This window comes from Anopheles funestus, chromosome 2RL (genome assembly GCF_943734845.2).
Source record: "Anopheles funestus chromosome 2RL, idAnoFuneDA-416_04, whole genome shotgun sequence".
Taxonomy (NCBI): Eukaryota; Metazoa; Arthropoda; class Insecta; order Diptera; family Culicidae; genus Anopheles; species Anopheles funestus.
In genome coordinates, this window is record NC_064598.1 from 79,987,304 (window position 1) to 80,012,104 (window position 24,801).

Consider the following 24,801-nt stretch of genomic DNA (forward strand, 5'->3'; position numbering starts at 1 on the left):
TTGGAGATAATTTATGTAATCTATGTAATTTTTATTACCCTTTAAAATTATTTATGGGATTTTTTTAATTTGTTTGTACGCCAACTTTTATAATAAATGGCCAACACTTGCACAGAGAACGATTTATTAGCATCAATTTATTATGCAAATATTTCGTCCACCTGAAACATGTGGTAAATTGCACTTCATCCACTCTGTCGCTTCTTTCCATAATATTTCAAGCGCAATACAAATCACTTATAAATTTCCTTTAAAATAGCTCTTTTGAGCGAGAGTAGAGTGCGAAAATAGTTTCGATACATGCACTGGAAGTGAAACGAGTGCATTGGGTTTAAATATGCCCACACAAAATTTTTAGTGTAACGTTGCAGTCAGTAACTACCAACAGCTTCCCAGCTACCGGACATTGAATGTCATTCGTCGGCGCATCCGGCGCTTGTTTTGTACAAATAATGTTAAAATCATTAAGAAAATTGACAACCAAAAACGGAAACGTCTATGACACATGCAGCAGCAATAGAGAGGAAACTTTTTTTTGCATTTAACGCCCTCTCGTTTAGCGAAACTAGCCGCCTAGAAGAGTCTAGAAAGGGTATATTCCACTTTCTGACGTTGGTTTTGTTTTTAGTTTCCAGCGTTTTGCTGTTGCGCAGCATCATCATCGCCATCATCATGGCTCTTGGGGAAGGATAAGGAGGTAATCAACTGGTTGGGGAAGTAATACACGGCAAGCAATAGCATGTTGCAACCCGGCAACATATGGTTTCGATTGTGCTGGTCTTGTTTAGAAAAGGGTGGTTCCCAGCAAAGGAAAACTCGCATGACTCATGGGGCGAAGAAAAATCTCATGAGTCATCGAAGGAAAAGCAAAATTAAATTTTATTATTTTAATCACATTTAGTATTAAAGAGAAGAGGAGTTGTAAATTCTATGACTTGCGTTCATTCTTCTATTTTAACTTCTATTTTAATATTTAAAACAAATAAGTTACGAATGCACTGTTCAGGCGTATATTTTTACTGCATTTGTAAGGAAGGCGTTCTAGTTTCGATTGTATACATGTTTAATAAAACAGATGCAGTTGTTGCACAAACCCCATTGGAACGGCTTCCGATTCCCTCTGGAGGCGTGAGACAAGTTTAATTTGCATTCGGAATGAAAATCCCATGTTTACAGCAGTGCAATTTCAATTTCATGATGCATGCATATAGGAAAGGGTGAAGGCAAAATAAAAAAGGGATTTAAATTAAAATGTATAAAGAAACATGCTGTAACAAAAATACATATTTTATATTTATATTACATTTTGTATGTATTTTTTTTTATTTTATTTACAAATTTCAAATTTGTGTTATTGCAGTAGAAAAAAAAGTAATACAACTTTTTTATTTCACAATATTGATTGCCTGAAGCCATTTCGTTCAAGTTATAATCAAAAATTTATATCTTTTTCCCACAGAGAAAGAGAAAGAGAGAGAAAGATATAACTATCTAGAAACTCTAACCAAAGTGATTACCTCACTTCGATTCGACTCATACAGTCAACAAGCATCATAATGGTGAGGTGCTATACAATCGAAAACTAGAACCCTTGTGTCCTTCTGGACACAATTTGCATCCCTTTAGCGGATGGAGATAAAAAACCCACACTTTCCCCAAAACTTCCCATTTCGATCATCATCGTGTGGTGTGCAATTTGGGGAAAAAGTTTTTACTCCACCCCTTAGTTGTCTGATTCCTTCGATATAGAGAGCGAATGCCCAAAAACCGAGAGACGCGTCCAAACGAGTGAAGTTTTCTACTGGAAAAATGTTCATCTTGTCCGACGCACATTATGGCTAGTGCCATTGAACTCAAATGACCCTCCGAAGGAGGTGGGTGTTTTGGGTGGTTGGAGAAAAGCGAAGTGGAAATGCTACTTTTCTGGAAAGGAAAAGCTCATTCTCACGCCAGACGAAAGTTATCTACGTTCCAAACAAACCAAAAAAAAAATCGGGAAAGGTCGTTGGAATCATTGGTCGGTGTTGTGTTATGCTTTCGGCTGGGCAAAAGAAGAAAGGATACAAAATGAAAGCGACCAATGTTTTACTTGTCTGGTTATTTTACCTGGTCTTTTGGGGGGTGGTCAGGGGAAAACGGAACACATTCCAATAAGTGTTAATATTTAATATACTCCTTCAAATGTCTGGTCTGGATGGAGGAGTTACTAATTTTTCCTCAAACAAAATATACTTTCGCCTATTTTTAAATATTTTTCTTTGTCGCTTCAACATATTGGCAGACAAGTTAGGACATCGACATTGATAGAATTCTGGGCGCGGCGTGTCAACAAACAAAAAAAAACAGACATCCTTCCCGTAGTAATGCACCCGATCCTGGAACTCTCAGTTCTCTCGGAAATACCTAGCGCATATATCCTCTTTTTTTGCAATCGATGCTGCAGTGTTGCAGCAGATTGCAGCAGAGTGAGGTGAGAGAACTCTTCATCCCGCACTCCGGGATCCAGCAGCCGGGAGAGCCGGCATTAAAACCCGGCCCGGGTACGGCGTATCCCGGCGTCGGTGGCGAACAGCCGTTATGTACAACCGTTGCGCGTCAATGGCACAGTTTGCCGGCCGGCAAAAAAGCAACTTGGAACCGTTGCATATAACGATGGATCGGTTAGGTCGATGCCACTGAACACATAACGAATGGCACATGGGTGGAGTTCGCGGGCGTTTGCGAGGATTGCAGCTGACAGACGAATGTTGGGGCGGACAGAGTCTACAGACACATTAGAGGACGAATCTCGGGGAGCACACACATACAGAAAATCCCGAATGAATTCACCCTCACCACGGGACAGACGACTGTGAGCGGTGACTAAGCAAATGTTAGTAAGTGCACTAGTGTGCAGTGGGAAAACAGGTGGAAAATGGAATGTATTTTCCACGGTGGACGGATAATTTTGCAGCGCTGCAGTTCATCGTCTTGCTGATTGGTTCTGTGTTAGTTATGCTTCCGCCACTAAGGAAAGATTCGCAATGGGATCATAATGTTGGAGCTGTCAGTTTTAAATGCATTTTTCTTGCAGATGCATTTTCATTGCAAATAGTTTTCTCAGTCGTGACACATGCCAGCAATAGCAGAGGAGAGAAATAGTTTAAAGAAATAGTACTGACAGCTGTCACATTCTTGCACATCGTTTTCATTAAAACTCTTCACGTTATACACAACTGGCGAGGTTTTATCAGCAAATTTAAAAATGAAAAAAAAAAAACAATTTTAAATCTGCACAACACATACCAAGAGTGTTCCCGGGTCTTGGTTACCGGCTGCTGGAAGAGTTGCCCTTATAGCAAGATGTCGATTTTCGATAAGCTTCCGAGTTGGTAAAGGAAATCACATTGCGAAACAAACGCGACACCACACGGCAAACCCCCTTCATCATACATATGCACTTGCCTGTACGGTGCGCGATAAAGACACAGACACTGCCACTCGAGCCGTTCCATTCTTATCGGGTACATGGCCGGGTTGGCAAATGGCATCCGGCAGTAGCGGAACGTACGGAAGAGATAGCATCATATCGCCCTACCCCCACCCCCCAAATGATGCCCGATATGTGGCGATGGCATTTGTGGTGGTGAGTGATTCACGCCGTACCGTGTCGTACGTGCGCGTCGAACAAACTAATCGAACACCATCCGTAACGAAAACCCGACCGGCTGATTTTTCTTGTCTTGTATTTGTTTCTTCTTTTTTTTTGTTGATAAGATATGGGCGTAGGCTAGGATTTTGTAGTATGGCGTGAGTGTTGCAAAAATACGGGAGAAAAGTCAAAAATAGATGATGGCTATTTTCCAGTCTTGGGTTTACCAGATGGGAAGGTATGGGAAGGAGATCTACATAAATAATAGCGGAAGTGATTATGTGTCCCAAGACGAAAGTTTGACCGTTAAAAAGTTCCACCATGTTGTTTTGGGTGAGTGAAAAAGATATTCGCAATTTGTGAGCTCCGAGTTTTGGAACAGATTCGATTGTATGTAGCGAAGAGAGAAGAATATACTATGCTACCTAATGCTTTAGGAAAGAAATATTTTAGTGTAAAAGTTTTCCACCATATAAAAGGTGCTTTAAACACCATCTGGTTCTTTATCTGGTGGCTTTACAGCTTCTGAAGGTCAAGGTGTATTCAATAAGTTTTATCGATGACATAGGCGATAACCCATATGAGAAAAGTAAATTGAAATAAATTCCTACAATATTACTAATTTCAACTGAAATTGATGTCGCTTTGTACTTGACATATCTAACACTTTAAAACTTATTATAAATAACAAAAATGTCTGTAGTGTATTTCAATCAGCAACAATTGCTTTACGGTAAAGGTCATTAAAGCAAGAATAAAAATTAATTTTGTGGTCTTCTAATCGTGTTGCCTTATGGTCATATGGGTCGGTGTTTGGTTTAACGTCTCGTAGGTTGTACATCGATTCTTATTTAGACCTACGTCACAAAGGAAAAGATCATTTTCAGCAAACGGAATCATATTTTCAGAGTTCTAGAAAAAGACCTGTCTCTCGTTGAATGTGTTCATTAAGTAGAAAAATTCAGTAGAAAAATTCAGTTCATTCAGTAGAAAAAACTATTGCTAATGGATTTGAAAAGGCTCATTCTCAGCTGTTCGAAATATAGAAACAGAAGAGGAGCTATGGATGAATTTTATATACTCTCACATTATAATAATCACTTCAATAATTAGTTATTGAAACAAAATGTGTCATTCCATTTCTTCAATTAAAAAAAAAGTCTGATTGTTCATACCTTAAGAACAAGATTCAAAGCTTTTTGTGTGGAAAAATAAACCGTTTGACACAAATTACAATATTTCCAACACATCGCATCAGACATATTACCCATAGCAATACATTAAGAAATTTTAAGACATTTTTATTAAATTACAATGAAATTAAAATGTACGCTCACGACCAATTCGTAAGCCGAAAATCGATTAAAACGCCGAAAGATTTTAGATCACGTTCTATTTTCGGTCGATATCTTCACACCTTATCGTTTAGCCGCGTGATAAAGTGATAAGAAAAAGTGTGTTCCACACTGACAGCTTACATGCCCGTATGCCATGTTTGTAAGGATTTTAATTATTTTGCTAGTTATAAACATTATTGTATTATGGTAACGCTTTGTTGTTGACGAGTACAAGACATAAATCAATGTAACAAACACCATCCAATGGGGTCGATTGAACAATCTCGATAATGGACGTTAAATGGTTCAAATTAAATTCAACACCCAATCTCATGCTGGTCAGACAGTAAATCAGAACATTTTGCGCAACTTTGAGGCAGTGATAATGAATGCAAACCAAACAAAAAAATCAAACAAATCTCCCAACCTGATCAGTGCTAGTAATCAGCAAACAAATGAGTCAAAAACAGACTAAAAAAAGAAAAGAAAAACAAGTGCAAATTTGAGTTCACTTACCATCGGAACCGGGTGAACGCTGCAGGAAGACGGATGACGAATCACGGTGATGATGTTGCTGTTGCTGATAGTGATAGTGCTGCGGATGTTGCGAATGATGATGCGATTGCTCCTTATCCTTGTCCTTGTCCTTTTTCGGTTCCTTTTCCTTCGTTCCGGAATTGCCTGCAGAAACCGTACCGTTTGTTTGACGAGATCGGTTACGAGGGACAAAGGTTAAAAAAAGGGAATATGAAAACAAATAAACATTTTTGATATATAAAAAAACACAATGGCAGGAAAGTGAAGAAGGTAAACGATGATTAGCTTGCAGGAGGATTACGTACGAGATGGTTGAGTGAGCATGAAAAAATGGGAAATGATTTTCCGGAAGTGTGCGATTAAGAAAAAGATTCGTCCGATTTCCGGTCGGTGTAATGAGGTTCATCAGTGTCAGAACAGAATAAAACAGACAAAAGAAACAGCATGTGGGTAAGGATGTGATTGGTAAGTGTTGATAGTATGTGTTACAGTGATAAAACACTTCGATAAGAAAGAACAGACAGAAATAAAACCAAAACAACACAATGGCTAAATACCAGCGCAAACAACTGTGGGTGCACTTTTGCTGCCGTTTGGGATCAGGGAAGCATTATCTACAAAGGAAGAGCATCGGAACAGTAATTTCCCAAAATCAGTCACCCCAAATGCAACGCCGTCAATCACTGCGGCAACATGCAGCGAGGTTCAAAGAGCGTCACTTGCTGTGCGTGGGTCAACTGTATGGATGCAAATTCTTCAGACATTAATTTTGTTTTTTTTCCTGTGTGCTGGTCATGTGTTCGTTCCACCATCATCAGTCAACCGTTGCAACCGTTTGGAGCCTTATCATGGGTGGGATTTTGGAACACTCTTTGTTAGCAGCACAGCTAGAATGCACTCGTCGTTGGGCTCAATCCGGAGGATTTTTACTGTGCTGGCCTTGTTAGATAAGGGGGCAGTGCGGAGTAGAGTGTTTGTTTTTTTTTCCCTTTCGGAACAAGTGGCCTCGATACGAGCACACATGGTAAAATTTTTGACGATGGAAGAAACTGGTATTGCAAACTCATAATGCTACACAACTGAGGATAGGTTTGCTTCCGTGACAGTGATTAAAACAGTATACAGTGTTGAACAAAACTTTAAGTCTACTAAAAGTTGTTATTTAAGCAACGAATCAAATATTCGTGTGAATTGTGTGAATGTCCGATTCTTTCAACTTGATCTTCATCTTCTCAGATTAATTTCATTTTCAATTTTCTACAACCTCGTGTCTTTCGCCTAAGTAACCAAGTAAATACCTTATTTCATTTCTTTACCTCAGTTCCATTTAGGTCGAGAGATGTCTTGGTCGTTTGCAGGATTTCTCAAAACTATTGTACGTCGAGTCCCGACGCGTCTATATCTGAACAGAAGCATTACCACCAGCAGTGTAGTTCAATATTGAACTACCATGTTTTTTAAAATTTTCAGGCAAATTATCTAAAAAGACGTTAGTCATCAAGGACGTCTGGTGTAATTCTAATGACAGGACTAGGCCACAAAACCAAAGAAGACATGATTTTTCATAAAAATCTTCGTCATTGTCTTGGTTCTTCTAATGACCGTAAACAATCTTTTTTCTGCATCTTTATCCTCAAGAACTTAGCCAGAATTGAGTCTATTTTTGGAGCTTTATGAAGATACTGAGGAATTATAGTTGTCTTGTACTTTCAGTTAACATTTTCCTGTAATTAAGAATAATTTAGTTGTCAAAATCCGGAACATATGTACACCTTTTGGTGTGTCGGAGGAGGTTATTCCACACATAAATCATCTTCTTTACATCCAAGATTACATTTGTATTAAACAGCTTCACATTCGCTTACGTTTTTATGTCTCACACTGTATCTTGAGCGTAAGACTTTGAAGTACGGGATCAATAAAAGTACCTACAATGCACGGTATAAGGTAATAACCCCGCAATGCTTTCAATGTGCCAGCCAACTTTCCCTAGAGTTTTATGAGCTTCGTGTGGCACGCTTCGGCCCGATCTTTGAGTGCTAGTAATACTTGTGAGGCGTGGCATCAGTGTTGCCATAACTCACATTTGCACATTAGAGAGCAAAAGGATCAAAAGCCTTTGTCCGTGGTTTGGTAATCGATCCAAACGGAGAGGTTTTGTCTGCTGTGGCTGTGAAGCGCAGATTCCGGATAGCAAATAATTTTGCTAAATATTAGCCCTGTTTGGTAGTAAAGCGTACCACAAAGAAATTGTGTCAGTGTGTATGATAAACGGTAGCGAAAATTTCACATTTTACTACTACACCCCGTTTGTGGTCGGCTTGTTCACAAGCACTTTCGCTTTTCGTTTTTTTTTCGTTCACCCTGCTGTTGAATAATAAATGATGCTGACAGTAAAACAAACTTCCAAATTGATCTTCCTACCGTTTGGGGCATGGTTTCTACTACCGGCACCGGAAAAAAGTAAACAATCTCATCAAGCGCATTAAGGTTTGTCGGGAGAATTTATTTTCCTGAGGTCCTTCTTTTCCACCAAGCGTAGAAAAGGAACAAGTTAGGGACAAAGCGGGAAACTTCTTTAACAAACTTCTTCCGAACCATCTTCCGATTTGTGGTACACAAAGTGTGGTTGCGATGTGTAACCGCAATCGGGTTTCACCACTCAATTGGAACCATCGGACAACCGTAAAGACCTTTCTCCCTTTAATCGAAATGTTTGTCTGTTATGGAATTTTTGAAGAAAGGAAATTAACAGTAGTAACGACTTTTGAAACAGTTTGGACCACTTTTGGTGAACATTCTAAAGGAAAGTTGGAAAAGAATTTCCATTAACTATTCGCTTGTGGTTTTTGGAGGTAAGTTGGCAACACTGCCAATTTTTGCAATTGGCTCACCACGTCTCGGCACTCGTTCAATGATCCTGTTGCTTTGTCTGCAACTGGGAGGAAAACTAAACAGGGTGGAAAAAAAGGGATAAATAAAGATACGAACCGAGGAAAGGTTTTTATGGCACAAGAATGTCTGATGAGGACGCAACAGCTTCGGGGTTAAATGAACAGGAATGGGGATAAGGCTTCATCCTCCACTCAATCCACCCCAGGCCTCACGTCATTTCCCAACCACCCATCGACGTGTCGTACGTGCGTGTGTGTGAAGCATCCGTGTGAGCATCCAATCCAGTCTCAGCATAAGGAAGGAAGGACGAGTCGTTGCCACTGTCAAGATGTGCAAAAGTCCTGTGCCGGAACCATTCAACTTGGGGACGTGTGTGCGCGCGCACTATTGCGAAATAGTGCCGGGAAGGGAGATTCACAGGGGGCATGAACAATTGTGAGATGGAGCAAAGGATCTTACAAACGAACGAAACAGGACACGTCCCTCCGAGCATTCGTTGGTGAATGTTGTATTATCATGTTTGATTGTTCCAACGACACTTCTTGCGCGTGGCGTTAATTTCTTACTCCTCCACACCAAAGGGCGTCGAACGATGGTGGCCGGGCACACCTACACACATACATCTTAATCCATTCATCTCTCTCTATTGCAAATGCGGACAAGGTGCGGACATTTTAATATACGTCCGCGCGTGAGTGTATGTGTACACACAAAAAAAAAGAAAAATGAAATATAACCGCAATCTAACATTTCCCAGCTTCATCCATCGAGTGTCCTAAAACTTTGGAAGAGGAACACTTTATGGCCGCATCGGAGGCTTAACGACACAATCCTGTTGCTGCGTAGTGTGCTACGAAATTATGGAAATATTTCAGGGAAAACAAAGAGAGAGTGAGAGAGAGACGGAGGGGAAAATAAGCATAATACAAATAAACAAAAAAATCCGCACACGTGCTACGGCGTTGTACAGATATGCGCTTGTATGGGTAAGAATGTCCTTTCATGGAGAGGATTATAATCCGTTTTGTCGTACGGTAAAATAGACACGCATACACCGAAGCAAGAAGAAAAATGCTTTTCCTTACACCAATACATGTTTGAAAGCTGTACTCTTTGAATGTGTATGTTGAAGTGAAAATCAATATCCTTCCCATGCATAAACACACACACACCGAATCGTTTATCCATCGGCAAAAAACACCAACACTAGCAACCGGCTTATGTTGTACCGGTTTTTCCAACTTCCTTTGTAGTTGTTACTAAAAAGTTAATGCTAATGTCATTACACTCTTCGTGACCCACCCTATTCCGGTATCATATCCGGCGAGTTTTTAATGTATTTTTTTACTATGTCTCTTGTGAATGTGACTTTTTTCTTCTTCTTTTTTTCTATTAATACTTATACGTTATCATTCCGAACGTTGATATTTCCGGTATCAACACTCCCTATCTCTAGCTTTTTTTTGTTGTTTTGTTTGGCATGGGTACGTTTATCCCTGCACACAAACACACACATGCAGAACAAGCATTTTCTCCCCGGGTTGCAAGGATTTTCTTTGTTTCCACCTTCACCATTGCCGTTGCCAATGGCAATGGCTTTTCCGGGGAGGGATTTTTCCTGTTTCCTTCTGCTGCTTCTCTCTCTCCCCCCGGGTTGGGGGGAAAAACATAACCGCGTGGAATGGTATCGGATTAACCGGATGGACCACATTGATAAATGGAAATTAATGGAATCAAGCCAGCTTAAATGGGTGTTTCCGGATGACGAAAAACGGGAGAACAAAAAGTAGACACTTTACCAAAGCGAAGATCCTGGTAAGCACTATCGGAGAATAGAAATGTGAATTTAGAGTTTTCTTAAGCTTCCCAATCGGTATCAATTGTAGTGAGATTATGGTGCAAGGATTTTACAAAATACAATCGCCCACAGGATTCTTTTATCCAGGATAGACGCGTGTAAAGGATCCATTTTCCATCTCGAGCAAATGTTTTCGCCTGTAAAAAAGCCTTTGTTATTGTTTTTACAAAGAAATCCTACTCTGTCGCCCTCCCCCAAATGGCAATTGAGGTGTGTGAGTTTTGCGCATAGAAAAAGTAGGACACAATTAAACGATTTCTCACACCACTAGCAACCATGGGCCGTGTACAGTTTGAAGAGACTGGATGAAGCCATTAGGTTTCGTACCCCTTCATCGTGTTCATTTTAGGCATTTGGGTTGTCACCTCGAATCTAAATCACTTTTATCCACCTTCAACGGATGTTAAAAAAGGGGTTCATTTCCGGGTGGTATGAATTTGGTTAACACCATTTTACAGCAAAGGCTTGGAATGTTGGTGCGATTGCGTGCCGGTAGCCATTAGCTACACCGATGCGGAAAAGGAATTTTCATTGTGAATTCTCTTTCTTTTTAATTATTCCTTCATTTTGGAAGATCGTTTTGGAGCGCCAAAGGTAAGCCCCATCTAAATTCGCAATTGTATTACTAAAAATAATAACAAAAAAAAAAATCCGATTTGTATTAAATTAATATTCTGTCCTCTCTCCTTTTGATATTATTACAGGTTGAATATAATTATTAGTCATGAAATAAACAACTACTTCAACGCACAAACACTTCAATTGTTCATAATCATCAATCACACGGTAGTGAATCACGACTTTGCTCATCGCTCACGATTATTTATAAATTGCTACAATTAATTCAAGCGCGATTGATGTAATCGTGTCCGGCTTTTTGCGATAATTTTTTTCACATTCTTCCCATAATCCAGCACCCATTCTTATGGGGGAAGGAAACGAAAAATAAAATCGTAGATAAAACCATACGATCAAGAATGATTGAATGAAAGGTTGGAAATAAAAATATTACTAACATAAAAATATAAACACAAGCAGCTAACTGTCGTTGTGGTAGAATGGACAATTTTTACAAATAAAAAAAAGCAGCGATAAGCCACGAAATGGTAGCACCCTTTGAGACATCCGAAAGAAACATCTGCTGCTCAGCAGTAAACACAGTCACACAAATTCCCTAAACGTACGGCCACGCACACACGTCTTCGAAATATTGTAAAAGAGGAAAAGAAAAGAGAAGTAAACATTTCTCCCTTCTTGTTTATTGTTCAACCATTTCGCGACGTTTCAAATATATGTGCGTGAGGCAAACCGACAATGGCACATGTGGGGCGGAATGATGATTTTATCAAAGTAACGCAAAATGCAAAATGTGGAGAATTTGGACAGTAAGAATGGGAGGGTTTGGTCTGACTTTCATCTGGTATCGAGGTCATGTCCAGTGTGGAACGAAATCTCTTGGGTGACGTCATGGCATTAAAAAAGAAGCAAACCAGAATGCATCGTTCACATGCAGTCTTGTATTTTTTTTTCTATTAACTCCATCTAGTTCCCGCTTTGGAGTAACAAATTCCCAATGCACACCGTCAGAGGAAATGACAAATATGAAGCGTCGGAACGCAACCGGGGCGCCAACTTCCGTTGGCTTGGAGCTGCATATTGAACCACGCGCGGCCTTATGTTAAGAAACTGAACATAAAACAGAAAAGAAACGTCACTCGATCGTAAATATTAGTGTACGCCTCGACTGTATGACGCGCGTGTGGGGTTTTGGAGTTTTGCGATTTCCGATAGTCCGATGCCGGTGGAATAATAAGTGTACCGGGTACATATATATTTTTGACGGACCGGACTGTGGAGCACTGGATAGTGTGTTTTATGCGGATATGATAACAGTCAGCACATTCGGCAGCAGGGGCATAGGCTGATGGGCCTCAAACGAGATGGTGGTGACGTACGCAAGTTATCGGATAAATCGAAATCCAGCTGCACTTTGGTGTGTTGGGGTCCGGTCCACAAAATAGGTGGATACATTCTTCCGATAAACCGATAGATAAAGTGTGCTTAGATAGCTTCACTTTCTACCGAGCGTAACATTAAAACGCTCCAATTGTATCTACACCGAATACAGCTAGAGAATTCTTCGCTAAAACTGATCTCGCAGCGTGTGGAAAAAGCAATTTTTGCTTCATTTAAAAACGATTAAAACTGTCGCAAGATACTCAAATCGATAGCGCATCTCGTGTGATGATGTATCGCAAAAAGGGAGAAGCTCGCGCACACGCGACAACCCCAACGCAATGGGAATGCGGGCCAACGATTAGAAGTCGACAGAAGTTGATTGAATTAGCGGTGTGCGTTCTTGTCGGTTTGGCCCGCACAGGCGAAACATTCGCTTTCCGCTTCGATTCCGTTGGGTTCCTTCGCGATCAGCGTTGGATTGATCTTTGGTGGCAAAAAAATAGGCGACCTATGCGAGGCAGTGCAATGTACGCGGCTTGACTGTGCGGGCACGTATGTGTGTGGCTTTCCACCCACCAACGACCCGAAGCTTGCGATCCGTTGATTTTATATTGGCTAATTGGTTTGTTGCCTCGATTTTACTGGCGAAATGTTGCACTAATTTGAAGCTGGTGATTTCTTTTCCGCTTTTGAAGCAGGTTAAGTATAAAGTTAGAAACATGTGTAGAAAATGGTAGAGAAACAAAAAGTTAAGATAAATAAAGAAATAAGTTTCATAAATAAAGTACAAAAAGCGACTGATCACGATATGAGTGAGAGTTGATGCAACGTGTTTTTGGAGTTTTCTACGAAAGTATCGTGCATATTGTGGGTTTGTTGTTCACTAGTGTACGGGGTGATCAAATGGCAAGGAGGAGTGGTAAGTGCTATGTGACATGTGCGGCGGTGATCATTTTTAACAAGTCGTTTTGTGTGCGTTTCTTTTTTTACGGTAAGGACGATTTTATCCGCATTTTGGGGCATTTAAACGTTCAACAACGGTTTTTGCAATCGTACCGATACATACTATGCTATGCTGTTGTAGTTAGTATTTTTTTAAAGACATGCTATTGTTTATGTTTTGTTTTATCGAATTTAATGTGCAAAATAAATTGTTTTGCATTATATTGTCGCGTTTTTAAAACGTTCGCGTATTTATGAAGAAAATATCCGACCGGCTATTGCAACGAGAAACCGACGAAAAGAATAAATAAGGAAATAAGTACTAAAGTAAAAGGCTCTTTGAAGAAAATCGGAAAGCAAATGAAAGAAAGTCTGATCAAAAAGATGGTATCGCAATAACAACACCACGTGCATCCGAAAACTGACAGCTCGCCGAGGCGTAAAGTTTGCGCAATCGCGAGATTGCGTACAATATTGCATACAACGCGGTTGGGTGGCAGTGCTGCCAGATTAATTATTTTCTTCAGAATGAAGTGTATATCAAATTTGGCGGTAATAAGTGAGATTAACGTTATTATATGAAATGGATGATCAGAGATGCACGGGACTAGTAGTAAAAACAACATTTAAATTGTTAACATCTATAAATCACTGTAAACAATCCGATTGACTGTACAAAAAAAAACAAAACAAAAAGTTAATAACCAAAAAGACGAATTAAGCGCGGGATGTTTTGCGTAACGCGCGATTGTGACCGAAACAAAACGATTAATACGGCGCTCAAACACGACGGTTACATCCGACCAAATTTTTGGGCCCTCAAACACGAATCGGGAAGAATCGCCCTACCGTACCTTTGCGTATGAGCAAACTAGTGACCCGGCGCAGTGCCTCACGCGGTGACTTGTTGAAAAATTTGGGTGTAAGATTTGGTGGTAGGGTGAGCGGTTTGCGGCTACCCGTACCCGCTGCCTCCCAGGCGCGCAGCGATCCCTGCGGATGTAGCCGGTCCAGGTTCTCGGTGGAGGCCGGTCTCGGGTGGCGCTGCTTCGGGTACCAGCCCCGGGCGGGACCGCCGGCCAGCCGCAGCATCTCCCCGTTGGCGAGCGCCTGGCTGATGCTGCGCTGTCGACTGCCGATCGTGGTCGAGGCACCTGTATGGCGGATGAAGAACGGACGAACAACAGACAAAAGGCGTTACGATATGGTGTATGGAGTTAGTGAGTGAGAGAGAACGAGAAGGAACTGTTGCTGTGCATCTGGTGCACCGAGTTCATTTCGACTATTAACCATCACCCGCGGAAAGGTTAAAGTGGTATGTGAGTTTTAGAACGAATAATGTGCGGCTGAGCGTATTATTTACGTAGAAAAAGATACATCCGAGGTGTGGTTTTGTCAGAGAGGGGACATAATATTGGAGCTACGGAGGTGTGCTAGGATACATACTGATACCGACGACGGACGATCTGAGACTGCTGGTGGTGGAGTTAGTTCTTGGTGCGGTGCGACTTCCGCTACCGTGCGGTGGAACCTCTGGTGCACGCCGATGTGGTGTTCTTGGTATGTCACAGCTAAATGTATAACAGACAGAACATTAGCTGCTGTGGGACAACCGAAATAGCTCATTGCAAAACTTACCCTCGGGCAAAGATGGGTGTCTCCGGTAGGCTGCATGAAGTTTGCAGTGATCTTTCCTCGCGGGGACTTTGTGCGGTGCGCTTCTGGTAGCCACCGGTGATGACTCTTCGTCGCGAATTGCAACCGGGCAAATCGGGAGGAAGTGTACCGGGGGCATGCGGGGACGTCGACGAACCGAACGATCCGTTACGGTACGATTTACTGAACCCGGCATCCATCGATCTGGAAGGAGTGTTTAAATATCCGAAAGTGTTAGTTGTGTTTCTCACGACGATTCTATGGATAATACCTTGTTTTAAGCGTATTTATCGATGGTCCACGGTGTGGTGGAATTGCAGGCGGATGTTCCTCTCGGTAGCCGTGTATTAGCTGATCATGCTTGTTGGAACCGTTTGGTGCACCGTTGCTACCACGATTACGTGAGCTGATGCGAATACCGTGCATCTGATGCATGACCTCAGGTTCTTCCGTTGGGGATGGAGGCAATGGCGGGAACTCATCACTATCCTGCTGGAAACGATACAAGCGATCGATTTTTTTTGCATTAATAGAGTTTAGTTTCCAGTATCAGACTAGTCTTTCTAAACTAACCGGTTCCGGGCTGGATGATGGCGGTGATGGTGGCAACGGTCCGAGCCCTGCCTGCGACAGCAACATTTCTTTGGCACTTTCTGATTTATGAACACCTAGACGAAAACCTAGTGGACGTCTTGCTGGAGGTATGTCTGTGGAGGTATGAGAAGTAGCAAGGTAACGCATCAATTGAAATGCTCGGTAAGCGTCCATTCATCATCACTTACCGGCTACTCTAGCAACGGATATATCACCACGTAATAAAGCACTAATGTTATCTTCTATCTTGCGCAACGGGGCCCCTCGTTGTGTGTCGCTGTCCGCCTCTTCGTCCTCTTCGATTGGCGGGGCCAGTTCGCGTCGCGGTGTCGCCAAACCTTCGGCTGGAGCAGGGAAGATAAGATGGAGTACAATATTGAGTACAAGTTTAAAAGAGTAGCATGCAACCATGTTTGCCACATTGCATACGACATTGGGTGTTTTGTGAAAGCGGTGTGTATTAGCAACGGTTGCAGGATTTATTTGAATTTAAGAAAAAGCATGAATTGAATAAAGATTTAACTTATAAATATGCAAACTTATATTTTTATGTTCATGAAAAAAGTTCAAAACATGAATGAATGAAACCAAAATGAGAGCTACATAAAAGGGAAGGTTTTTTTTCATTACACCAAAGTGCCTAACACAATATCACATTGGTATCCGCGTTTTCTTTGCTTATTTGTTATTCGAATGCAGATAAAAAGCACACTGCAAACCTTCCCATTGCTAAATCCTCTTCGAATGACCTACCTAGGTGCGACCAAACAACGGACTAAGGTAGGTAGAAAAAAAACGAAGCTGACAAAGAATGAACTCTCAGCTCCATCTTATTTGTCCGCTCTAATGGCATCCAATCTCTTTACATTCCACCGGTTACGAAGGGCTGGGTAGGTATAGTTTATATTTTGAATGCTTGCCGGTTCTGAATGAAAAATGTCTCCACTGGCCTAATCAAACCCCAAAAAGGGGAAATGAATCTCACTCGGACGGGGGAAAGCAAGCATTGAGAAGGGGATTTTTTTTCGCTTTCAACCTTTTCAAACCCATTTGCTTGTAAAATAAAAGAGAAAAAGTAGAAATTAGCCAACCTTGGTTGTTTTGTTCCACTTTGAAAATTAGGCTAAGAGTTGGTTGACATTAGCTATGTTTGAGGAAGGATTCCGTACCGAAAGAGGTCTCGAGCAGGACAATTTCACATTCTTAGCGCTTCTAATTAACTGATGATGATGACGACGGTGTGTCGTAGTAAGAAGCTTAACGATTGCGCGTACCAACAAAAAAAACGGAGAATCTTTTGCGTTTTCGTAAGAAACCCAAGACCCAAGACAAGTCTAATTAGTGCACAAGGAAGGAGCTTTTAACCGTTTCCAAAATGGATAGCAGCCAGTGGTTGTCTCCGGCAAAATATCATGACCGCAAGGCTATTGTCAATTGGTGTTACGGAATAACCGGCAAATTAGTGACCGTTGAGATGGTTTCCCTTAATCGACTTAATCAATCTCTCATTCGCCGTGTGGTTTAGCGGGCATAGCTGCGAAACTGAGCTGATTCAAATCTCGCAAGTAATTTATTCCCCCACCCAAAAGCAAAGCAATAACAACACACATACTCCAAAGAGCACACACATTTTACGCTTGGCATATCCTACCTGTTGCGGAAGATGTTAGCGGTGGTGTGATGGTAGGCAGCGAGGATACACGCAGCAACGGATTGTCCGAACTACCGGCAGTCGGTGTACCTTGGCCACAACCGTTCAGATGGGCACCGGTCGATGCGCTACCAGCGGAACCATTCGCACCGTTTGTACCGCTGGCCGAGTTGTCCAGTGCCTGCAGCGCATCGAACGTGGAACTGTACGTCTTGAACTCGGTGTACCGGGCCGACACGACCGGTTGCGATGGTGCAGCTGATTGCGGTTGATTGGTGCCGGAAGGTCCGGAACCGACGTTGACAATACTGGCGTTGGTAGCACCACCATTGCCGCTAACGTTAACAACCGTCGTCGATGGTTTGGTGCTTTTGCTCAGACTATTGCTACCACCGACACCGACCGCTAGTGGACCGTTGTTGATGAGCCCGTTCAGGGTGGATCCGTGGTGTACTGGTGGTGTTGCCGGTGGTGCACCAAGCGGTGAGGAGGCGTGATGGTGTGCCGATACCGGCGAAGGATAGCTTCCGGTCGGGGTGGTGATCTTTATAACATTAGTTGAAAGCTCTGAGGTAGTAGGTGAACTTAAGTCTAATGATAATCGTGACCTGAAAGTAAAGCGAGCGAACAAAACAGTATGGGAAGGATGGTTAAAGCGAGTAGCACAACGGTTTGGGAGTGATTTTATTTTTAGTTTTTTTGTGGACGATGCACACAACAGCAAACAACGCATTCTTGCAACACGAAGGTGATTGGCCGGCAGGAATATAAAACGGAGTCTCGATTAAGGTTATGTTTGTCCTTCCGGAAGACGAAACAACAGACGATCTCATCAGCAGAATTACAGCGCTATTATGGCAATGGGGAATGTTTTTTTTATTCTTCTTTCGGAGAAAAAGCTTTTCAGCGCTTACAGAAAATAGCTTCACTTTAGACCAGTGAAACTTTCGACATAAACGTCAGCTGAACCGGGGGCAAAGCAAAGAACTACCCCATTCATCACAAGAAGCTGTTTGTTGGCTGTTCAGTTACCATGCCTGCTTCAGTTAAGTGGGGCGAAGATGATAAGAGAAGCCTTTTTCTTGCCTCCATCTTGTAAGGAGAACGCTTTAATCATGAAATTGGGATGAAGGTTCATTCATTCGTTAAGGGGGTAGGAGAGTTGCTTTAAACGAAGCCAAAACCTTGTTCCTGAAATGGTGAAAGATGAAAGCGCACCTCTGCTGATGATGGCAATCGCAAGCATTACTCCTTCGGATGCAGGATGCTGTTGACTTAATCAACACCAGGAGCGCGTTAACTTACCTGGGGGAAAGTACGGCATTGGGCAGTAGCTTCTGGGGTACCGATGGGGATGATTTGAGGTGCGTTACACTGGCGGCCGTTTTCGTTGCGGACAGACCCAGATCGATGCTGTGGCGTGATTTAGGCGTTATCATCGATGCCGGAAAGACGGGACTTGGCAGACCGCGCAGGATGTGTTCGTCACCGAGCGATTCGGGCCGTTGTGTGTTGGGAGGTGCTGTGTCCGGACCGGCAAGAATACCATTGTTGCATGCTTCCGATTCCAGGCTGGCCAAACGTTGCCGTTGCCGACGTCCCTTGCGTATGATGTACGTGCCGCGCCCGCTAATATCCGGGATATGTGGAATGAGGTCGTCTGAAAATTGGGAGTTGGCAAAAACCGGAGTAGAACAATGAGAGTATTAGATAGAACGTGGAACTGATTGTGGTTTTTATTTTATTTTACCGGAATCGGAGTAAATGGAGGCCGCTTCATCCTCGGTACTGCAGATGGGTATGTCCGGTGGATCGGGCCATTCGTTCGATTCGCTCTTGATGTTGCTTGGCGTTGATTCTAGACTTGACTGTGAGCTGGTTGCGTGCTTGGGCCCAGGTTTCCGTCGGCCAATCACCTACGAAAACAAAATCGAACGAAAAAAAAACACGAGCTCAGAACTTTGAATTGTTGATGGAGAGTAAAAAAGAAATATAGAACGAAACAAAACAAATCATTCACTATCCACGAGTTCCCTACGCTCTCCACGAATAACCTCTTGTTTTGGGTGCATGTTTGACGCTTGCATGAATTATTGCAAAACACGGACTACGAACCAGTGTGCCGACAATGGATATGTTGCTTTGAATATTGAATATACCAGGATCAGACTGTGCAGTAGCAACGAAAAAACAATCCAACAATTGTAGTTGTTTCAGAAGGTTAAAAAAAGAAACAAAACATGTCAGTTCGCAATTTAACATGGGGAAGTAGTACATGATTCTGGATATGGAGAACTGAAAGAAGGAATAGGGGAACAGTCCTCTTCCCTAACCCGTACTATGTCCAGCTGTCAATTTACATTAATTTAATTTTTAGCTTAATTTACCATCACACCAGTGTGCCTGGGCAGGAAGTTTACCTCGAAGTGTAACGAAGCGAAAGGAGACACTACTGAGAACCACCCTCAACGGAAGATAACAGCCAGAAAGGTAATTCACTGTCCGTCCGATTGCTGTCGGAAACTGATGGTTTAGATTCCGTTGAACGGCACGTGTGACCTTTATGTTTTCCCCGCCCGTTTTACTCTGTCTCTGTGGTGATCCTTTCAGGGCCTGTTGTCAGTGCATTAAGCGCACGTTCACATCCTCGGCTCCGAGTCCAGAGAGTTCGGGACATTGACAAATGAAGCTAATGATCCTGGAGACGGTTTTGCAGTCCCTCTGAACATTTGAGGTCACGTCAACCGTATGTGAAATGTCGTCGCCTTCATATGTGGTTCGGTGTTAGTTCTTAGACATCGGGATAACCCACTGGGGACATTCTCGGGGACTTCACACGTTCTTCTTCCTTGGTGGAAGTTTCTCACCCCGGGTGGAGTGTTTTCGGGTGGAAAAATGCCCATCAGGAACTTTCACTAACGTGTGGCATATTATAGCACCTGAATAGTTGGTACCATTCCCTGTCAACCACACTTCAACCAGGTAATCTAAATCGGTTAAGTGGGACATTTGGGATATTGGTGGTTTTTGACATAAGGTCTTAGGGTTGTGATGCCAGGGATGAGAGCATCCAGTCTAGTAAATTCAATATTACTTTCAGTTTTTGAAAGGTCAGTCAGTCAGTTATTAGGAAAAATATGAATAAATATTACTGCAAGGGTTTTGAGGTCTAGCGGTAAACTTAAACCCAATTCTGGTTGCTTTTCAAGTTCAACTGGAATTTATTATAGTAGATGTAAAATTCTTTTTAATTTTGGACATTTTTCCACTCTTGAATCTATTCATAGTAGTTGTAAAATTCTTGGAAAAAGTCACGAGCATTTGCTCGAGACATGTTTATCAGTTTCATATCTTCTTCTAATAATTTCACCTGATCATAAAACACTTTGATCTGAAAAAACCGATAGACGTGTAATTTAAGGGTATTTATTTATCATTTAAAATGCAAATTTCTATGGCAAACCAACCTTCAAACCATGCTGGTAAAAAGTGCAGTCACCGAACAAATTCGCAGCTCAAGTGGTCACTAAATATGCAAACGGGGTCCAAAAAGTGAACTGTGTCAACAGGACAGCAAAAAGCACGAACTAGAAACTTCAAGAAAGCATGGAAAGTTTCAGCAAACAAAACAGAAAAAAAGACAGGAACAGAATAGCAAATAAACATTCTTCTACAGCAGCTTGCCTTAGCCCGGTTTGCGAGTGAAAACTTTGCAATATTAATGCTGACATTGATGTGCTAAATAACGGATGAAGCTGTCACTCGATCGTTCACGAGTTTGCCGGCAAAACCCTCCCCGGTAGCGCAATTTCCATCCTTTGCAGCAGTACGAAATGGCAAAATGTCGTGATGTTTCGTACTGCTCCTTGTTTCGCGATGGGATAAATTTCAATGGAAAAATCCATCTGTGCAAATTAGTTTGACCTATTCCACAGCAAATGGACGCGCGTGGAAATGTTGCAACACTTTCTGAAGTGACTGGTACATTCAACAGATTGTAGCTGCATTATAAAATGCATCCAATGGATAGAGTGAGTGAATGGTGCGGAAAAGTTACTAACACACATTCTGTGAAAGATTTCTAAAACTTTTCCCTCAAACTAGTTGAGCTGTTTGGTTTTGCCTGTATGCACAATGAAGGTGTTGCTGAAGCTATTCGGCCAGCTTCAGCTTTTAATTAAACTTTTAACACGAAAAACCGGAAACCTTTCGGTGAATAGTTTCCCGAAACATGAGATGAAATGCAAACAATGCAGCGCCTGTTTGCTAAAGCGTAGAGTGTAAAGAACGCGGATGCTTTTAATTGTTGTTAAATGCAACAATTCTTCGATCTTTCTCTTGCTTTCTGCCTCCATCCGCCCCTTCAAAAAGGGATGTTCTTTTGTTTGGAAATGCTTTTGAAAATGCATTTAAATTTTCTTTCTCTTTAATTTTGCCAAACCACTGCCGTACCGTCCTGTGTCTGGCATCGGGCAAGATAAACTAACACGCCTTATGGCCAAATGGTTTGGTTGTGTTAAGCCTGCCGAAGGCGAACAACCGAAAAGTGCATTATCTTTGCAAGGTGCACCAATGGCTGTGGAAAACCGCTCGAAGCAAATGCGAATTCGAAGGAACCACACGAAAAGGTCCGGAGAATGCACAACGGGCAAAGTGGTGAAGCTGCATTATCATTCGAATATTTGGTAACGGTGCGAGTGGAATTTGCATTTGGCAGCAGACAACAAAGGAATGTTGTTGCGTCGAGTTCTGCACAAGTTTTGGTTCGCGTAAGTTGGTCGATTTCGTTCCCGAAATGGAGTTGGTAGCAATGGTGTTACCCTTCATTCCCTGCGATAAGTTGTGTGCCTGGTAACGAGTCACACTTGCGAATGGAATATACAGATATGCAATTTCCCGCACCGGTGTGTGAGTTTATTATATGTAGAATTTCTAATCAAAATATTTCACAAACAAATTAAATACTTTCTTAAATCTAAATATATTTTAATTTTAATTTAGATCATACTGTAAAGTATTACTTGTAAATGCAGAAAATATAACACTACATTAAGACATCCTTCAGATTATCCTTGTTTTAAAATAAAATGCCACCAAACTTAACATCCCCTCTCCCTTAAAGCCATATTAATCAGTAAATAGGCCACTATAATGGTGAAAGGTTTCACATTTCACACCTCGAGCTGAAGGTGTTGAATGGTAAATAAAAGCTATCTCGTCTCAAGTGAAGGTGTCATCTAATTCGAGTGCATACACCAGGGAAATGCACATGAAAACTGCTGTGAAAATTCTACGCCACTGGTTTCCCTTTCCTATGGACCCCTCCACCAAAGAGTCGAATAATGCACAACAAACGAAGCGAATGTGACTTGCCGGTGTTACCTTATCGCCCACGGGCAGGTATAACTCGCGGGGATGTTTTGTCGACCGGTTCGATAAGCTGCTGCGTGTACAGACTGCGGTGTTGATGCGGATGTATAGTGTTTTGTTTTTTTTGTTTATTTCGGTTCAAGGTTTCAAGCTTGAGCAGGATGAAAAACACGGAGCAATATAAATAAGGGAACTTTTCTAAAGGAATATCGTATTCGTGACAATGCATTCCAATGAGGCGAAGAAAGAAAAAAACATAAAAACAGGTGTCGGTTTTGAGGTTAGTGCGGTATTGTCTGCATTGTTTATTGAACGATTCAAAACACCTGCATAAAATATGCGGTTTTATGGTGAAGGAAGTAAAACTAAATAATAAAAAAACCCATTTTTTTAAACTATAAATATGATAAAAAATTAAATAACATCCAGAGATAATATAAAAATTTAAAAGTATCAATTTGTCCAATGTTTTATCAGATTTTCCATAGTGCATATCCGGTTTAGTTTTGGAGCACCACAAGGAACTCACTCTACTCAAGAGGCGTATGCAAAAGATACAAAATCAGCGATAGTAGCGACATACCGGAAGCTGTCCCGGGGTTTCTGCTTTGCATTGGCACACATATCCTAGCGACTAGGAAAAAAGGGGCCGAATAAAACATAGTTAAATATCGGGAAAGACGGTCGGCCGGAAATCGACTGTCCACTGGGGGAAAAAACACTCACCACGATTTTTTTGTGGGTCGATTGTGCAATAGTGGAAGATAGTGGAAGAAAGCAAAAAAAAAAATGGCATAAGGGGGTATCTTCCGTTCCCTCGTTCGAGGCATATGCTGTAGATACCCCAATGGAGAACTCGGTCGAGCAGTTTCTAACGTATTCACCACCAGGTGAACGACACAAAAGTAGGCCAAACACGGCAGGTTTTCGGCCAAACACCTTTTTTGCCGGCGGATACAGATTGCTACCGTCTGACACTCTACAGGAGGATCGCTAGGATTAATGCGATCCTTTTTTTTCGTTGTTGCTCCACACATCTTCATAGCGGAGGCCATGTAGCTTGTTGTATCTCGAGAGAGTGAGTGTGTCTAGGGATAGTGCTCGGGAACCTTCATGAAAATATGCAAATGAATTATGAGAAGTCAGTAACGATGCCAACACGGATGCACACTTGCGACACCTCATTGTGTGTGCCGATCGTGCATGAAAAGTATATCAACACCGATACCGTTCGATACGGTTCGGTAAGCATGCAGACATTGTTGCATGAACAATGAATGGGCCATATTTCGAAGAGCATGTCGCGAAGAAATGTGGTGGATTGTTGTTAGCAATCGGAGAGGAAAGATAATTTGTGCTTTAGAATGTGAAGAGAAAAACTTTTGCGAATAGTGATGTATTTGCATAAGGTTAACAGATTTATGTCACTAGATTGTATGCAATTTTAGATGAAAACGAAAGGATAAAATGTACGATTCCTTTTGCTTCGATATTAGATAACGTCCATATGTCATTTGTAACCCACATCACCAGGCGTCTCCATCAACGATTTTGCCAGTGTCCACTTGAATATTTATTTATGCCGTTGCCTTTTAGGTCGAACCTTTATCAAAACCGTGGACATAGCGGATCGACAATGGGTTTGTAGCAGGAAGTAAAAACAACAAAAAACAATATCTCGTGTGTCCTTTCGTTTGCCCAAGCATCTGGGAACGAAGGTCATCTACAGTTGCTGATAAAACATGGAACCATCTTGTAAGAAAATTTATGCCAAAAACGCAATGTCCAATTTGAAGTGGATACAATTAAGTAAATGGTTTCTGCCTGTCTGAAGACCGTTTGACAGTTGTGACCCAACCCGATTCGGACATTTCGCTGTGGGCACAAAACAAAAAGACCCAGAGCGCCTGCAAATATGCAATAACTCTAAACAGCAATAAAAGCAATGATTCCACACAGGTCAGTAATCAGAACACCGATCGCATCGAGTTCGTGTGCCGAAAGTGTTTTTGTGTGCCCAACAATTCCAATCCAATTTGCGACCACTTTCCGCTACCGACACACACACACACACACACGCATACATACCGATTAGGCATTCTTCTCTGGTACGGGACATAAATTTACGCCAACTTGCCAATAAAGCACCTCGCAAGTAACGACGTACGAGGGTTTTAGGGAAAGTTGTGGGCCAAAAAGTTGCAACAACAAAAAAAAGGTGGGGCGCAACCTTTCGGAAGTTGTTGCGTTTTTTTGTGTGGTCTTTCGCTGGGGAGCAATACACGGGAGATGAAACGTGGCCTCATATTTCACATCCCGTCGTTTTATAAATAGAGATGAAAAGTGTGATAAAGCGATGTGTGGGATGGTG

At 41.9% G+C, this 24,801-nt stretch overlaps 1 protein-coding gene across 8 annotated transcripts in view; it reads right to left on the reverse strand.

Annotated features, from left to right (window-relative positions):
• Window positions 1–24,801, reverse strand: part of LOC125760736 (mucin-17) — a 162,315-nt gene that overhangs the window by 9,652 nt on the left and 127,862 nt on the right. For 5 of the 8 annotated variants that reach the window (XM_049421147.1, XM_049421148.1, XM_049421150.1 and 2 more), the window contains exons 9-18: window positions 18,811–18,976; window positions 18,366–18,720; window positions 17,061–17,668; window positions 15,598–15,753; window positions 15,389–15,522; window positions 15,087–15,307; window positions 14,798–15,019; window positions 14,606–14,730; window positions 14,014–14,313; window positions 5,485–5,649 (exon numbers count right to left, since the gene is read on the reverse strand). In XM_049421147.1, coding sequence (XP_049277104.1) covers window positions 5,485–5,649; window positions 14,014–14,313; window positions 14,606–14,730; window positions 14,798–15,019; window positions 15,087–15,307; window positions 15,389–15,522; window positions 15,598–15,753; window positions 17,061–17,668; window positions 18,366–18,720; window positions 18,811–18,976 — 2,452 coding nt within the window. The remainder of the gene's footprint in view (window positions 1–5,484; window positions 5,650–14,013; window positions 14,314–14,605; window positions 14,731–14,797; window positions 15,020–15,086; window positions 15,308–15,388; window positions 15,523–15,597; window positions 15,754–17,060; window positions 17,669–18,365; window positions 18,721–18,810; window positions 18,977–24,801) is intronic. The other 3 variants (XM_049421153.1, XM_049421154.1, XM_049421155.1) reach the window with 3 other exon arrangements.